The 18,526-nt window shown below is 35.9% G+C and overlaps 2 protein-coding genes across 7 annotated transcripts; one reads left to right on the top strand and one right to left on the bottom strand.

Annotated features, from left to right (window-relative positions):
• Positions 1-540: 540 nt before the first annotated feature.
• On the top strand, positions 541-4,471 carry LOC104119977 (uncharacterized). 4 transcript variants are annotated; one of them, XM_070185658.1, is made up of 6 exons: positions 541-693; positions 790-915; positions 2,104-2,177; positions 2,314-2,393; positions 2,959-3,047; positions 3,988-4,471. In XM_070185658.1, exons 1-6 carry the CDS (start codon positions 690-692, stop codon positions 4,068-4,070), a joined length of 456 nt encoding a protein of 151 aa, XP_070041759.1. In that variant the 5' UTR covers positions 541-689; the 3' UTR covers positions 4,071-4,471. The 4 variants fall into 4 exon arrangements, with proteins under 4 accessions (XP_070041759.1, XP_009629912.1, XP_009629913.1 ...); XM_009631617.4 differs by having other exon boundaries at positions 2,959-3,110; XM_009631618.4 differs by having other exon boundaries at positions 549-714.
• LOC104119976 (uncharacterized) lies at positions 4,368-9,116 on the bottom strand. 3 transcript variants are annotated; one of them, XM_018778962.2, is made up of 6 exons: positions 8,900-9,116; positions 6,552-6,709; positions 5,937-6,195; positions 5,630-5,848; positions 5,277-5,419; positions 4,368-4,796 (listed from the first exon to the last, which is right to left on the bottom strand). In XM_018778962.2, the coding sequence occupies exons 1-6, from the start codon at positions 9,084-9,086 to the stop codon at positions 4,497-4,499; spliced, it is 1,266 nt and encodes a 421-aa protein (XP_018634478.1). In that variant the 5' UTR covers positions 9,087-9,116; the 3' UTR covers positions 4,368-4,496. The 3 variants fall into 3 exon arrangements, with proteins under 3 accessions (XP_018634478.1, XP_009629909.1, XP_070041758.1); XM_009631614.3 differs by having other exon boundaries at positions 6,552-6,701; positions 8,787-9,115; XM_070185657.1 differs by lacking the exon at positions 8,900-9,116 and adding an exon at positions 8,394-8,466.
• Positions 9,117-18,526: the final 9,410 nt, after the last annotated feature.

The following is an 18,526-nucleotide window of genomic DNA, read 5'->3' as shown; positions in this document are numbered from 1 at the left end:
ATACAATTCCGGCAACTTCTTCTTCTTCTTCTTTGAATTTCAATATGAGTTTTCACCTAAAACCAGCTCTATACTTAACCAATCTCCCTCAAAATTGAGATATAACCCCCAAAAGATATTCTCAATCACTTGCAAGAACATCCAATCAACACAAATCACAAAATCTTAAAATCCGAAATTGTATGTATGTATGCTCGAGAATCATATGTATTTTTGGTCTTCAAATGGAGCAATATGTGGATGAGTGTATTAGGCAAACAAACTGAAAAAATCAGGGAAAGGAAAAAAAAAGGAGATAGAAGAGGAGAGGAAAAAAAAGGAAAGAATTTAATTGAATCCCTTAATTGAAGACACTAATAATTGGGTGAGAGCTTTTTAAGAAGGAGAGCCTTTTAAGAAGGGATATATACAATTTGTAAAAAAAATCTAGATACTTATTGAAAACTACAAAACCTAAAGAAAATAGGTAAATAAATTTCTATCATAGTATATATATATATATATATATATATATATATATATATATGAAAAACTACCTTTATTTTTCTGCTAAATCTGGCTTTCACTAGTGGATCTTGCTTTTAGATCCATTCCTTTTTCTACAGGCCCATCAACAGCCCTCTTCCACCGCTCCAGCTACCCACACTCTCTCACACAGTCACACGTTCACCATAGCTCCAGCAGCAGTAATGGGTAAAAAGTTTAATCAACTTTGTATGTGCATAAGATTTGCTCTTTTAACGTTAATACTTATTATTTATATAAACAACTACTTTTTAATACTTACAGGTGAAGAAGAAATGGAAGGAAAAGTTATGGAAGGGGTAGCATCAATAGCACTTCTAGAAAACGGGTCAATTTCGGGTCACTTCATTCATCTTCCCCATTCTATCTGTTATGGTCTCCATGGCACTGGTATAATTACTCAATTTGTCACAAATCATATATCTACTTTTCCTCATTTGGAATGCATAGGTTGTTATTTTTTTTTGTTCGAAATAACTTGCGTGCACTTCGACTAATCTATTGGATACTTGTTACCTCTAACTAGTTGCACATGAAATGAAATGGTTAGCTCTGTCCACTGATGAGGGTTAGTGTTTTGGCTTAAGTACATTTGGTTCTTCTGCACCCAAGGGTGTCGCCTATTAGTCAATAAAGTGGATGGAAATCATGGAGTCTTAGGTTCGGACTCCACCTGAGACAAAATATACTAGGTTGATTTCTTCCATTCTGCTTAAGCCTTGGTGGACAAAGTTACTTGGTACCTGTGCTAGTGGGAGGTAGCAGACTTTGTGATGGAATAGTAAGGTGTGGGCATTGGCTCAGAAATCACCATCATAAAATAAAAAAAAGTACATTTGGGTCTTTTAAATATAGGGTTTATAAACGCTAGGTGATTTAATTTCTATCTGCCTAAGTCTTGTTGGGCAAAGTTATATGATACTTGTACTGGTAGGAGGTTGCAAGTACCCTGGAAAATTGTCGAGATGCTAAGTCTTGCTGGGCAGAGTAGGTTGGAAGTAGAAGGTATTCGATGGAAAAGTCGAGATGCCTACAAGCTGGCCCGGATATCATTGCTATGAGAAAATGAAATAGTTGTTTGGGTTTATAACACATGTCATTAACTTTGAAATCTTCTTATATCTTACTTGTGAACTTTTCTATGGACTAAAGTGGAACAGTTAAGTTAAATTGTGTTTCAACTCTCCCTTCTATTTCACCTTTTTTCTGGAACCTAATTTAGTTACTTCTACTATATCTCTAATCAATCTACTAATTGAGATACAATAGAAGTAATTAAATTAGGTTCCAGAAGAAAGGTGAATTGAGGTCACTTATAAATATCTACTATGGTCATACAAATCTTTTGCATCTATTCCCACTATATGTAGTGTGTGTCTAGTTGAGCACGTTCTGGCTCTTTACAAATTCTGTATTCGTAGGATTTGTCATGGTTAAACTATTTTTATACTGGTCGTCAACCTAGTGTGACCCTCCTTTATCGTAGTTGACATAGGTTTAGATCACTTCTAGTGTATCTATGTATCAAATATGAGGTGTTCAATCGGATTTTGAACTAATTCTATTTCTCCTTGAAAGAGATGGTTTGCGAAAGGGAATGCAGCAGGGGTGAGGACTACCGCTTGGTCAAGCTCACAATAATTGACTACAATGTAAGAGCCATTAACTATGGTTCTCTTCCAATCATATTACCATTATTTCTTTGTAATTAACTTGTTAGCTTAGCGATTTTACCGGCGTGTGATCAGCAAAACTTGATCTTTCTTATTTCCTTGTGGTGTATCGTAGAAAAAAAGAGAAAGGGACGTCATAGTGGAGTGCAGAGGACATGATGCTGCTAGGATACATAACGTTGACCATGCTCATGGGTAAGTAGTCTGAGATTTACTGGAAGACTGTTTTAGAAATGAACGTTCTTGCTTTAATCGTAAGGGTTTCTCTGTAGAGAAAAATATATATACCTTCTTTTGTGTGAAACCTTTTAGAGTTCTTCTAGTGTTTATTCTAGTCCGCACTATTGGACTAGGATGGAAATGGAAGCAATTTTTTGCATTTGAGAAAACTCTACTTGAATCCATTCAATTTTTTTATCGGAAAACCTGTACACACCCTATAATGCTTTTGCTCAGTCATCTTCGGAACCTATTATTGTATGGACTAGAGTCATCTTCCGAACCTATTAGCTGCACGTTAGAACTCTAAACCTTAGTTTCTCTATCTTTTAAAAAGAATGTTATTTTTAGAAAGACAACTTTTGAGGGCCATGAAATAGACGATTCAAATGAGTACAATAGGTTCAAGGGAATATAGCCGTGAAGAAGCATATTCATGTAGCAGAAATGATCGTCAAACATATGGCTAAGGTTGGCTATATGAGTTAAAGGCTTCTCTTCATTATACTTTTCTAATTGGCTTGTATTTCCTTGTCACAAGATGGGAGGACGATGTTGTGAATATGGTTGACCAGAAGGATCAGAAGCACAAGATTCTTGTTTCTTTCGAGTGTGAGACACTGAAAGCAGGTAAAGCAGCTGAGGACCATATCAACAAGTTCATGCCCAAATTAGCCGGGATTGATGCTGTTGGTAAAGTTACCATATTCCTATTATTTTACACTGCGCAAGATTTCTCTTTCTGATCGTAATATGAACCTAAAATGGTGTTTGCCTTTCTCTAATCATTTTAGTTATGGCCCAGCAATTTTATTTCAAACTATTTTTCTTATATTTATATCAAACAACAGTTTTAGACTGCCAGGTTTTGCTCCTCGTGCCAGTTCAACATTTACTGTCCCTCTTGCACCTTCTTTTTCCTAAGAAGGGAAAACCCAAAGAAGGGAAGGAGGCTTGTCAAATCTTTACCTCAATTAAACACCAACCTGGAAATTTTACCATTATTTGCACCAATTTGTAGTATTATGTTCTGAAAGTGTGAATCCTGTTATGATCTGCAGCATGCTAAGAATGGTTGAAATATTTTTTTCGACTGCCATATCACGGATAAGCAATTTGATCTTGATCTCATCAAAATCGTACTGTGCTTGACTTATTTTTCCTTCTTTCCTGCAACTCTTGGTGATCCTTGGGTATCTTTTGAGATATTTACCTGTTAATGCGTCCTTTATTTATTATTTATTTATTTTTCTTTTGCCTCCTGAATACTGGCTAAATGAAGACCTTCTGCATAAATCTCTGCGACTACTTAATTAGATATGAAGGTTTTTTGGAGTTGGTTTTGATTTAAGAATCAGCCGAACAACTCTCTGTGTTAATTTGACCAGATTACATCCAGACCCTACTTAAGCCATCTTTCCTCGACGGAAAGGTACAAATAAAAATTTAACTATGTCTGGTTGGTGTCTTATTTGCAAATCCAGTGTTAAGCTTATTTTATTGTTGCTTGGAAGCAATTTCTCTCTACCCTTATCTTCTCTGCCACACTCCTAACAGTTAGAACTTGCAGTTAACGTTGGCAAGATGAGTATCGTAGGCTTAGACTTCACTGACGAAACTGGAGATGGAGATGATAACCAGCAGCATATTTGACGCGTCCAATTTCAGTAGTCCTATCTTTTTTGAGCTGCAGATCTTCTGCTGCCTTGTGTCACTCGAGCACTTTGACTTGAAAACTATTTCAGATAGTTAAGCCGGGATGTATTTATCTTGTTAGTCATGTAGTTTCAGGCTTATTATCTTGGTGTTGTGCCACTTCTTGTAATTATAGTAACTTAAAAAGATACTATAGGTTTTGCTAATTTTCACTTTGATTAAGATGTATTGCCAAGTGTTGACAATGTTATACTGGGAGCTCAGAACTCAATTGTAAATATATGGTGCACAAAGTCAAGCTAAACTCTCGTGCTTACTATTACCCTATGATTACAATTTCTGTACTCATCAAGTGTAGAACGCTTTGCTTTCATCGTTTAAAGCATTTCCAATACTAACTAGTGTACATTTGTATATTTTCTGTCATCTTTTACGACCTGAGACGGTTTTCTTCACTGCTCCAACAGACACTAAGAATTGATCCAGGGATGATAGAGTCCTCATGTCATCTGGAGGAAAATAGCTTGCAGCCTTTCCTAATAGCGAAGTGAAGAGAAGCGAGAGAGAAGGCCGAGTGACATAACGCTCGCCCAAGAGATCATCAAGAAATGCAAATGCTGCTAACAAATCCGACCTGCTTGCATTTATCGGAGCTGAAAAATGAGCAGGGATAATTCTCGTGAATCTCCAGTCTCGAACTATGCTGCCAATCCAATCTCTAACCTGAAGTTTTAAGGAGTACACCAGATTATCAGAAGAATAGAGGAAAGCAGACAAGCAAAAGTACACACTCCTACACTTTTTTCTAGCAGGAAAAGGATCTTAGTTGCTTCTCTGATGATGATGAATGGACCAAACTGTTGTAGGCCACTCTAATCTAAAGATATGTGGTAGCTGTTGAGAAATCATATAATATAAGTAAATAAAGCGTGCTCGCATACACTTCAACATGGTAGCAGAGGAGTTCCTAAGTTCCAATCTCACGACTATCGGAAAAGCAAAAAAATATATATTAGTAAGGTTTTTGAGACGTAATATAATTTTAAGTAAATAAAATTTTGCTCTCTCGAAACACAGTTGCATTGATTTCAATTAGAAAAATGCTGAGTGTTAGGCTACACCAGAGATTAGCATATTGATTACACAATAAGAAGATATATACTGTATTACTCATGTAAATGAAGAGAGTACTAGGTGACTTGCCTTTTCAGGAACTTTGCTGAAAACCAATGTTTTAACAATTGGTGAAACAATTAGCTTTTGTGACATCTGGGCAAAGCTAGCAGTTGGCTCCAGAAGATTTGATGGACCTAGAAACAAAATCTGAAGAACCATCCTCTCCCATCCTGAAAAAATGCAGAAAGTACAGATAAAGCAAATTACCGAGCAATTTCTTGGATCATTGTTTATGCTGAGAACTTCCATATTGAAAATATTATTAAGTATATGAAAGTGTAGCCTCTAATATCTGAGCAGGCAGCTTAATATGCTTTTAGATGAGATTGTCACACAATTCAGGCGTTTATCAACTTCTTCGTTATCAGTAGAGGACTAACCTTTTTGTCGATTGATTTTGTTGTCAACAACAGGTTCATCAGAGACTTCTTTTCCTTTACTAAGTAGTTTAACAGCCAAACCATTCTCTGCAGATGCTAACAAGGATTCTTTGCTAATACATTCAGGTGGAGTCTTCGGGACAAATATCACAGCATCTGTCACCAGCAGCGTCCTTGACCGTTTATGATAGAAAGCCACCTCAACATATGGTCCAATTCCTAAAACCCGATAGGCAAAAGTTTATTAGATTTGAAGTACAAGGTACAGCTGCATAATTCGAAATTATAAGAGTGCTGAGTCTATTACCAACTTCTGGAGAGCTCAAAACCTTCTGCTCAATATCATCAGCCCATGGTGTCGACATATCCTCATCTTTTAGTGTTTTTGCACGGAAAATCCCAAAAAACTCAAGAGGCAAGTTTAAAGGCCAACTCCATTGCCTTGGTGCTACCCATACCTCAGCTTTCGGGAACTTTCTGGAAAAGGGGCCAACAAATATTTTGTGTTCATATGCAAATGTAGGAAGGACGATATATTTCACTGGATAACCTAACTCTTTCACGAGCTGCAAAAGGAAAACACACTTGTAAACATCAACATTTTTTGGATTTAAGTTGTATACACTGATCATCTCATTTTAACTGGTTACAACAGGTGATTACTCTATTTGTCAGGTAATATAAAAATCTATGCACTGTTAGTGCCCAAATCTTAAATTCTTTTAAGAGTAAAGCATGTGTATAGTCGGATCAAAACCACCAGTAAACAAAACCCCCTATCAACTTCGTCAAACAAAAATAAAAAAAGAAAGAACCCCTATAATTTCTAGTCATTTCAATCCTTGAAATACTAAGAAAATATCATCCAAAATCCAATCTATTGAAAAACAAGGATAGCTGACAATGATGGCTTTAGAGTTACCTGAATACACTCTTTGGTTGGAGCAATAGGAGCATGAACCCACAATTCACCAGATTTAAGTTTGATGACAGTCATTCTGATGTTTGTTGAAACACTGCTGAATCCCAATGCTTGCTCTTGCTCAAATAACCATATTCTGTCTTTGACAGCCTGAGATACTAATGATGAAAAAGTGTTAGTAGCACAATACGGAAGTACTCTCTCTGAATATACATACAGCTTTTCTGAAGATTACAATGCCGAGCAATATCTATCAATCGCCTAATATAACAATTCAAAAGACAGGTAAATTAAGACTGTTCTAGTTAGTCCAAATCCGGAGTCCTAAATGCAGTATATTTCATTATGATAATACACCCGCCAGGAATTTTATTAGCGAAACTTGTTATTTCTCCCAGATATCCGTTTTAGTTAAACATGAAAGTTGTTTCTCCAAAAGATTTTGAGTTTTGCTTAACTGTTAAGCCTTTATTAGCAGACATGAGTATATTTCCTCAAGTCACTTCATTCCATCACCCTGTGTTGCTCGGATCCTCCACAATTTCGGCTGCACCCATGTAAGATCCTGCAAATGCACTATTTTTGGAGGATCCAACACAGGTATGGCTTGGAGTATCTGAGCTAATAGCCATCACAGAACCTTAGGTCGAAGATTGTTTTTCAGTATCTAGGTTTCGTAATGTCTTCTTATATATGTTTGTCATATTATGCCGTGTTCCAAGAACAACATAATTCCTAAGTAACAGTTGATGTTGGTGTTTAGTTACTCTTAATATTAGACATCCTATAATGTGGTGAATTGATCTGAAATATAACAAAAAGAATGACGTAGAGCCACGAAACACTACTACACTAAGTTGCTCCGACATGGCAGTTTAGGTGCCGAACCCGTGTCGACACGACACTAGTATGGGTGTGAGTATGGGATCCGTACCGGATCTGGTCAAACAATTTTAGGTACTTCGACCACGACAGACAGAAAAATTCGAGACGAGATACAATTTGATTACCGAAATCAGAACTAAAACTAGGGTAAATTTGAAGAAAATAGCATATCCTATCTAAGAAATCAATCTTTTACTTATCTACAACTTGAGAATAAAAATAAAATCTACACTTTACAAACTATACGTAAGTATGCCACAAAATTTCTCATAAATTAGAGAGATTTTTATTTTTTAAAATTATTTTTAGCCGGATCCCCGCACCCGTATCCGTACTAGGATTCGTATTCCCAAATCTTAAAATTTACATTTTGAAAGATCCGACCTCTAGATCCGCACCCGTGTCGGACACCCGCACTCGTGTCCGAGCAACTTAGCTACTACATAGTTAGATAGTAGAGACACGTACTGAGTCCATGTCTCACCGCCATTCAATATCGAAATGAATTTCCACATACTTGATCGACGAGAAAGAGTCAACCCCAAAAATGAAGGGACGTATTGCAGACCTAAAATTAAATAAATGTGTCCCTCCCCTGCCAGCTTAACCTTCCTTTTAGATGAAGTGATCACATGATATAACATTCACTTTTAGATTCATTTTCCTTAAAGCTATAGCTCATAGTTTAAGTTAATCTTTCTCTCTTAAAGATCTCTAAAATTAAACCAGGACACTTCAGTTATGATAAATGGACCTTGGGCCTAACTCAATCTCAAAAGCTAGCTCATGAGAGATTAAGATTGCCCAAGGCCATATAAAGAGACAAATGGTTTCCCACACCTACCGATGTGGGACTCAACACCCCCTGACGCCTAGGCCTACATACTGGAGTGTGAACAACATAAATGTAGCCCCAACATCAGTAACAATAAATTGGGATGGATCTGGTTCTCATACCATGATAAATGGATATTGGGTCTAACTCAACCCAAAAGCTAAGATTGATCAAGGCCATATAAGGAGACAAATGGCCTCCCACACCTACCGATGTGGGATTCAACAAATTCAAAAGAATCCAAAGAGAAGTAAATCGAGTTGTATGAAAAAAGACAATCAGAACTAGAGTTTAACTTCTATAAAGAAATTTTACACCATAAAAAATAATTATAGGTAACTAACTGCCTATAAAAAGTGAGATTAGTGACCAGCAAAATAAGGCGGACAGCAGGTTAAAATACTCAATCCATTAAATTATCATTAAAATAATGAAATATGATTAATCAGGTGATTCCATTTTGGCACATAAACACTAAACTGCAAGCATAATTGCAAGAAAAAACTAATGGTTACCTCAGTTCTAATGGTGCGTCTATTTAGGAAAGGACCAAGAGGGAAAGGAAATCCAGTAAAATTGAGGTAAAATCTCCCCCCACTAACATCATTGCTCTCTTCAGAAATTTTACCAGCACCAGTAGCAGATACTACCAAACAAACATCATTTCTAGCTTTACTTCTTCTGCTTTTTAACTGGAAATTAAGACTCTTTATTGGAACCCCACTACTGAAATTGGATCCAAATTCCCTAGAAGATGACGCGCAGTGGAAAAATGTAGATTTTGTTGATGCCACAGCCATAGATGATGCTACCATTTTTTCTCAAATTTAACTTAGCAATAGAGTAAAAAGAGCTAATAGAGGTCCTATTATTATTACGTATATAGACTTGATGGTCACATTTTTGACACGTGGACGATACATGTTAGATTGTCCTACTTGGAATTTTAAATAATTTTCTGTGGACGATAATAAAATACAAATAGCCGGGAAATTTAACGAACTTTCAACAAACCTCACCTCCTGCCTTGAATTTCAGACCTATCTATATCTATATCTATCTATCTATATTATTATAAAAGTATGAATACAATATCGATTTATAAAAATAATTATATAATATTAAGCATAATAATTTATAGTAAAAGGATATAACCGGAATTCAAGATATTAGTCTTATAATTTTATTAGTTTTAGGACATAATACTACTCGTTAGGAATCCTTCATAATTACCTTTAGGAATTCTATTAGACTAATTACTTTCGAGCATATACATATAATACTACAAATAATATCTTTTATTATTAATTTTTCGTGTAATATAGAAAAATATACCCAATTACTAAAGAACAACTAAGAAAATTTTTAAGAATATAAATGTGTGAGAAAGAAAAAGAAAAAGGTTGGTACGAGTCAATACCACTAATAATTTTACAAACATAAAGATCTAAAAGTGGAATGTCATATCGATATTTTTACTCTTTGAAAATAAAATGTATGATGGGTAAAACTATAATTACGGTTAAATATTCAAACATGAGATGAACTAATATTAAGAATCTGAATCAACAGAAAATAAATTATTTTTTTATGTTAAAACGAAATAATCAAATCTTTCAATTAATTATTTAGCAAAAGAATCCAATTAAATTATTTTTTAAATTCATCATATGAGTAATATTAATTTTCAAGTTAAAAAAAATATTATGGTACATAACTTTATTCCATAAAAGAGTGTTAGAGATTAAAAAAAAATAGATCATAAAGTAAAAAAGATTAGTATAATATTAAGAAGGCCATACAAGTGTTTGAGGAAGAACAATCAAAGCTAAATTCTGAACAAGAATAAGCTTTCAAAACTATATTATAAAAAGTCGACTATGGTATAACGAGATTATCCTTTGTAGATGCCTCCGGCGGAAGAAGTAATATTCTTATGTCATGCATTACTTGCAAATTGTTAGATCAAGAGGCATGATATTGTTAGCAAAGTGGTGTACCAACAACGATTTTATTATGAGGCCGTACAACTCACTTTAGATTTGATATACCTCTTCAAATAATTTAAATAACCATAAAAAATATATCATAACAATAGTGCTCTATTTATAAGGAAAGCAAAAGTGATAATATGGGATGAAGCGCTTTTGGCTAAGCGTCAAATAATAGGAACAATCGCCCAGAGTTTTAGAGAAATATTGGATATTAATGAATTGTTTGGTGAAAAATTAATAGTTTGGGAGGTGATTTTTGTCAAGTACGATCAATAGTTCCAAAATTGACGAAAGCAGAAACGATAAAAGCTAACTTGCCAAAATTATACTTATGGCCTCAATTGAAAAATATTCAAATGACAAGAAATATAAAAGTAAGAATAGATCCAACATTCAGTGACTTCTTGCTTCGTGTCGGAAACGAAAAAGATCATCCAATAAAAGATGATTTGGTTCTTCTATAACACTTTATTATCAATCCCAATAGAAATAGTAGTGCATTTAATAAGGACAATATTTTCATCATTAGATTAAAACGCAATTTGTGCAAATTACATGATAGAAATTAAAGATAGCTAGCAGAAATAAATATGTTGATCAACTAAATAAAATGTTGATTACTAAGTTTTGTGGTAAAAATAAAATATTTTTCAGCTTTGACTCAGTAGAAGATGATACCAACAATTACAACCAAGAAGAATACTTAAATACTTTAATACCAAATGGTCTTCCACCGTACATGTTTGTTGTCAAGTTCATTATTTCTTATGTATGTTAGTGTCACCATATATATAATAGACTAAGTTAAAATTGATCTTGCATTGGATATAGGTTGATTTTGAAGAAAAATATGCATGTCATGCTACTGAAAACTTAGATCCGTTGAATAGCTTATGTAATAGTACACATATGGTATATAGAAGTTTTGACAATAACATCATACGTGCAGAACTTATGATACTAGTCAATGTGCTTCTAAGTATGTGTTTATCCCCGAATTCAACTTTCATCTTCCGAAATAAAAGAATATCCTTTTAAATATGTGTGAAAATAATTTTATGTTTATGTTTTGTAGTTATAATAGATAAAGTACATGGAGAAACATCCTAAATATTGGACTATATTTACAACAATATATTTTCTTACAAGAATAACTGTATGTTGCACTTTCAAGAGAGATATCAATATCGACAACAAGAGTTCTGGTTATGGCAGAACAACCAAAAGACTAGAAATAAACATATACAAAAACAACATCGTCTATAAAGAAGTGTTCGATAACATACCATCACTTTAGATACCTTTAATGTCACGCCCCGAAATCAAGGAGTACGACCGACGCTCAACCGAATAAACCCAGTCGAGCAATCCTAGTTTGCATTAACCTCTCATCATTACTCATGCATAATTTACCATAACATAATAAGATCTTGAATTTCATATTAAATAAATTTGGCTCAATGGCCCATATTTTCTTTCTCGTGGTGGTTACACAGCTCTATAAATAGCTGTTAATACTGTGAATATAAATACATGACAACACTCAAATCTTTAATTACATGACCCACAATATACATGGAGCTTCTATGACAATAGATACCTATATACATAAAATAAACCAGACCCAAATACCCACTAGAACTGTAGCGGGCTAACCATAAGCTGAGTAGTGAAGAAGATCCCTATCAAAGGTCCATATCATCCTGTAGAAGTATACCTGCATCCATTAAAAGATGCAGCACCCCCAACAAAAGGGACGTGAGTACATGTGGAATAATACTCGTATGTAAGGCAATCAAAACAACATATGAAAATACAGTAACTCAAATAAGAGGCAAATAAAGTACATCAAGAAACTACGAAACATCCAATAAAATCACATTTCAAGTCTTATTATACTTACATCATTCTAACCTTCTTTTAGGATCAACTGTGCCATATGAACTATACGTGGAATACATAATATAATGTAATTGTATCAACATGTACAAACAATGCCAACGAAAGTGGCACCTTCCTACCTTATTTTACACATACACATTTCGTAGACCGTCCTTAGTGTTCACATATCATATTATACACCTATGCGTCTCATAGACCGTTCACAACGTTCACTTACACGATACAAATACACCTATTCAAGGGCTTGGAAATACAACATGAATATGATGAATCATGGTAACAATAAATGGTCTTAGATAGCCGTTAACGTCAAGCAAATTTATTAAGAGCTTCCATTCATATTTATCGATATTAAGTCGGGGATTCTTTATAACCACCCTCACACATAGTGGCCCCGTCGCCTTACCCCAACATATGCGGGTGGAGGTGTATCACGATATCACAACCTCTACATAAAGCGACCCTGCCGCCTCACCCAATATACGCGGGTGGAGGTGTATCGCCATACCATAATCCCAATACAAAGCGGCCCTGCCGCCTCACCCCAATATACGCGGGTGGAGGTGTATCACAATACCATAATTCCAACACAAAGCGGCCCTGCCACCTCACCCCAGTATATGCGGATGGAGGTGTATCACAATACCACAATCCTAACATAAAGCGGCCATGCCGCCTCACTCCAATATATGCGGATGGAGGTGTATCACAATAACACAATCCTAACACAAAGCGGCCTTGCTGCCTCACCCCAATATATGCGGATGAAGGTGTATCACAATACCACAATCCCAACACAAAGCGGTCATGCTGCCTCACCCCAATATATACGGGTGGAGGTGTATTCCACAATACCACAATTCCTACACAAAGCGATCCTACCGCCTCACCCCAATATACGCAGGTGGAGGTGTATCACAATACCATAATCCCTACACAAAGCGGTCATGCCGCCTCACCCCAATATATGCGGGTGAAGGTGTATTCCACAATACCAAAACTCTACACAAAGCGGCCTTGCCTCCTCACCCTAATGTATGTGGGTGGAGGTGTATTACAATATCACAATTCCTACACAAAGCGGCCTTGCCGCCTCACCCTAATGTATGCGGGTGGAGGTGTAATCCCTATCACAATACCATATATATACTCAAAGCAACATAGTTTGTCATTATATTTAAGGCCGTAATTACTCATATCATTGGAATACTTCATGTTCATGCTCATCATAGAGAAATACAACTCATTACATTAGCACATGCATGGTAAATCAATAAGTTGATTTCAATGGCACATGGGCCCAATTCTTTTTCTTAAGGTTCATCATCATTTAACAAATGACATCTCCCTTCCATCTCATTATTCACTCCTTTGACCTCTTGAGGTCATTATCTAGGTTAATGACTCTTGGGGACTTAACAATCGAAGTCATTTACATACATTATTTCAGAAGCATTCAACTATAGTTGAAACCATTGGGACATACAACACTTCATAATTCTCATTTAGGCAACAACGACATTTCATGTTCATACTATCACTTACTTGAACTTGCCATGGGTGATCATAGAGCATTAAGAGCATTTAGAACATTTAGGAACATCATAGTCTTTACTCGCAAGAACGTAGCGGTTTATAACACATTGGAAACCAAAGTACAAATACGTACATCTCATAACCTTTCACATCATATATCACTCAATCCGTACTTTCTACCACTTACAATATTATTGTTTTATTGGCTCTCTTGGCCATACATATGATTCTTCTTTCATGGCACAATGGCCGTATTTCATATTCCACACTTTTATATCTTTCCTTTCATGGATTATCATCATAAATATCAACATATACAATATTCCGGAAATCACAACTTTAGGTTCATTAGTATTGAAGACTTTAAACACAATGGATTTCTTTCCAAGAAATGGAGTAAAATGATTGGCAGTCGAAGCACAAGTTAAAATCATAAACAAGTAACACATCATTCATTCTTGAAATACTTTTTCTCAAAAAGGACAATACACAATTTTCACTCACGGATATGTAAGAATGCAAAACACATTGAAAATACTCACTAAACATAACATTAGCTAAAACAGCCACATATGGGCATCACTTGAGTTCATAAGCTTTTAGGCAATTCTATTTTCAAAGTCAATTTTAGAATAGTTGAATCAAAGCTCATTTCATAATCTTTCTCACATCATCTCATTTCATTGGCACCATTGGCCACAAGTATAACTTTCACTCTTGCCACGTTGGCCACACTTTATATCCCCAATTCACTTATTTCACTTCCAACCATCTTTATAGGTTATCAACAATAAACATTTCCAATCAAGACTTTAGGTACACATATGAGCAATTAAGAGTCTTAAGCATATTGAGTTTTCTCACACAATTTGACATCATAACCTTCATTTGAAACACCACTCAAAGACATAGCATTTTAATACATATATCATTCTTGAGCACATTCTCAAAAGATAACATAATGTGATAGGAACATTCAGAACACGTTTTGAATACATAATTCTCGATTCTTTGCTTATTCAGGAGATTCAAATTTATTGGGAACAACCCGGAACATAGAATAAGGAACTTGAGACATCCATACTTGAAGCTTACGGGAACATCATTGAATTCAATTCTAAGAAGGAAGTTTAGCCAACATACCTCGCTTTGAGCTTTTCTTAAATTACTATAATATTCTGAAAATTTTAGCAATCCCAATCTATTTTGATACATAATAAAATTGAACCATAATTAGGAAGATATTCATGGTCTCATCTCATTTGAGCATTTTATCAAACACCAGGTGTGCAAATTTAACTATAAGATTCTTCTACAAGATTTCCTTCACTCCACAACCTAATATTTACTTATTTGAGCTCAACAATCTTCCCACAAACCTTATTGGTACATACATGTATAAATAATACTCTCATACCCAAGAATCATACTCCTAATCAACCATCTTCTACCTAAAATCGAAATTGAAAACTAGGGTATGGAACCTTACCTCTTAGATGAAGAACTTGTGAGATTTTCTTGTTGGATTTCAAAGCTTGGACAAGATATTGATGAACATAATACTTCATCTACTTTCTCTCTCTAGAACATTCTCACTTATCTCTAAAAAACCTCAGATAATTGCCCCAAAATAAGCCCCAAATCCTATTTATCAAAATTGGGTCGGGTTATGAAAATAGATAAATTAATCCTCTGAAATCAGGTTTGCGGTCGCATAATAGACCGCAGAATGGCTATGCGGGTCGCAAAATGCACCACAAAATAGATTCCAAAAACTGGGTTGTACTGGTCTATTTTGCGACCAGTTTGCGGTCGGAGAAGTACTTGCGCGATCGCTTAATTATTCTGCGATCGCAGAATTGGTCGCAAAATCTCATTTTTCCAGCCTTTGGTAATTTGGTCATTACTTCTTGTAGGAGTGTACAAATGACGAACAGGTTGAAGTGTTAGAAACTAGACTCAAAGGGCTTTAATTTGATAGGTAGATCATCGCCTAAGTGGTTATAGTTTGGTATCAGCATGCATTTGAAGTAGGATCTTATGCGAACTCACTTGAAACTTTTATCCCATCATAAAATTTTCAACTTGACTTAGTCTTGAGGCTCTTCTTAGACCATAAACCATTCTTAATGCACATCTTACATATATTATCATGATCAATTGATATCATTCATATTATAGTCCTTGTCTACACACAAAATAATATAATTAGCGCACATCAACTTTTTAAATAGCGCTTAAGTACTTCGAAATTTTCTGGGGTATTACATTCTCCCCCACTTAAGAACATTCGTCCTCGAATGTTTTAAAAGTCACCTCTAATAATAGAGTTACCATCATTTTACCTCAAACCATTATGCATAGACACTTATGACTACATGGGTCTTATACTTCCTATCCAAAATCTCAACTTACTTAGAGCCCTTAAAATTTGGTTATCTTTACAAATTCTTAAATATTTCGGCAGAGTTTCCCCTGTAACTAGGCCTATCCACCTGTCAGAGAATCTTAGAAATCAATCCTAAACAACATATAGATACTATCACTTTGCACCATATATATAAAATCAACAACTATGACTCTCGAGGCTAACTTTATGATCTTTCTTACTTTTGGTCGTATCATTGGCTTTTCCTTCCTCCATTACGAGGACAATTGGGTACCTCACACAGTATGACAGTCATGTGCGTCATACCTTTAATCCGTAGGCCTTTCTCATTTTGTAGCACGATGTGAAACATTCCTTGGCATTAACAAGGGAACTCCGAGACTAACTCAGAACCTTTACGCACGATCGAGGATAGAAGAAGAGAAACATTTCCTAAATGTCGTTGTAGCCTCCCTATTATAAGTGTGACCGGAAACACACCGATAAGAGGGACTCTACTGACACAGCTCCATGACACCTTAGGACTCCTAAACCATGCTCTGATACCAAGTTTGTCACGCCCCGAAATTAAGGAGCTTGACCGGCGCTCAACCGAGTAAACCCAGTCGAACAAGCCTAGTTTGCATTAACCTCTTATCATTACTCATGTATGATTTACCATAACATAATAAGATCTTGACTTTCATATTAAATACGTATGGCTCAATGGCCTATATTTTCTTTCTCGTGGTGGTTACACAGCTCTATAAATAGTTGTTAATACTGTGAACATAAATACATGACAACACTCAAATCTTTAATTACATGACCCACAATGTACATGGAGCTTCTATGACAATAGATACCTATATACATAAAATTAACTAGACCCAAACACCCACTAGAACTGTAGCGGGCTCACCATAAGCTGAGTAGTGAAGAAGATCCCTATCAAAGATCCATATCATCCTGTAGAAGTATATCTGCATCCATTAAAAGGTGCAGCGCCCCCGGCAAAAGGTACGTGAGTACATGTGGAATAGTACTCATATGTAAGGCTGTCAAAACAACATATGAAAATATGGTAACTCAAATAAGAGGCAAATAAAGTACATCAAGAAACTACGAAACATCCAATTAAATCACATTTCAAGTCTTATTATACTTGATTCATTCTAAATTTCTTTTAGGATCAACTGTGCCATATGAACTATACGTGGAATACATAATATAATGTAATTGTATCAACATGTACAAACAATGCCAACAAAAGTGGCACCTTCCTCCCTTTTTTTACACATACATATTTCGTAGACCGTCCTTAGTGTTCACATATCATAATATACACCTATGCGCCTCATAGACCGTTCACAACGTTCACTTACACGATACAAATACACCTATTCAAGGGCTTGGAAAGACAACATGAATATGATGAATCATGGTAATAATAAATGGGCTTAGATAGCCATTAACGTCAAGCAAATTTATTAAGAGCTTCCATTCAAATTTATCGATATTAAGTCAGGGATCCTTTATAACCACCCTCACACTAAGCGGACCTGCCGCCTCACCCCAACATATGCGGGTGGAGGTGTATCACCATACCACAACCTCTACACAAAACGACCCTGCCACCTCACCCCAATATATGCGGGTGGAGGTGTATCACTATATCACAATCCCAACACAAAGTGGTCCTGCCGCCTCACCCCAATACATGCGGATGAAGGTGTATCACAATACCACAATCCCAACACAAAGCGACCCTGCCGCCTCACCCCAATATATGCAGATGGAGGTATATCACAATACCACAATACTAACATAAAGCGACCCTGTCGCCTCACCCCAATCTATGCGGATGGAGGTGTATCACAATACCACAATCCCAACACAAAGCGGTCATGTCACCTCACCCCAATATATGCGGGTGGAGGTGTATTCCACAATAACAAAATCCCTACACAAAGCGGTCCTACTGGCTCACCCCAATATATGCAGGTGGAGGTGAATCACAATACCATAATCCCTACACAAAGCGGTCATACCGCCTTACCCCAATATATGCGAGTGGAGGTGTATTCCATATCACCAAAACTCTACATAAAGCGGCCTTGCCACCTCACCCTAATGTATGTGGGTGGAGGTGTATCATAATATCACAATCCCTAAACAAAGTGGCCTTGACGCCTCACCCCAATGTATGCGGGTGGAGGTGTAATCCCAATCACAATACCATATATAAACTCAAAGCGACATAGTTTTTCATTACATTTAAGGTCATAATTACTCATATCATTAGAATACTTCATGTTCATGCTCATCATGGAGAAACACAACTCATTACATTAGAACATGTATGGTAAATCAATAAGTCAATTTCAATGGCACATGGTCCCAATTCCTTTTCTTAAGGTTCATCATCATTTAACAAAGGACATTTCCCTTCCAT

This window comes from Nicotiana tomentosiformis, chromosome 9, assembly GCF_000390325.3.
Source record: "Nicotiana tomentosiformis chromosome 9, ASM39032v3, whole genome shotgun sequence".
Classification (NCBI taxonomy): Eukaryota; Viridiplantae; Streptophyta; class Magnoliopsida; order Solanales; family Solanaceae; genus Nicotiana; species Nicotiana tomentosiformis.
This window is presented reverse-complemented; position numbering and strand designations above follow the sequence as displayed.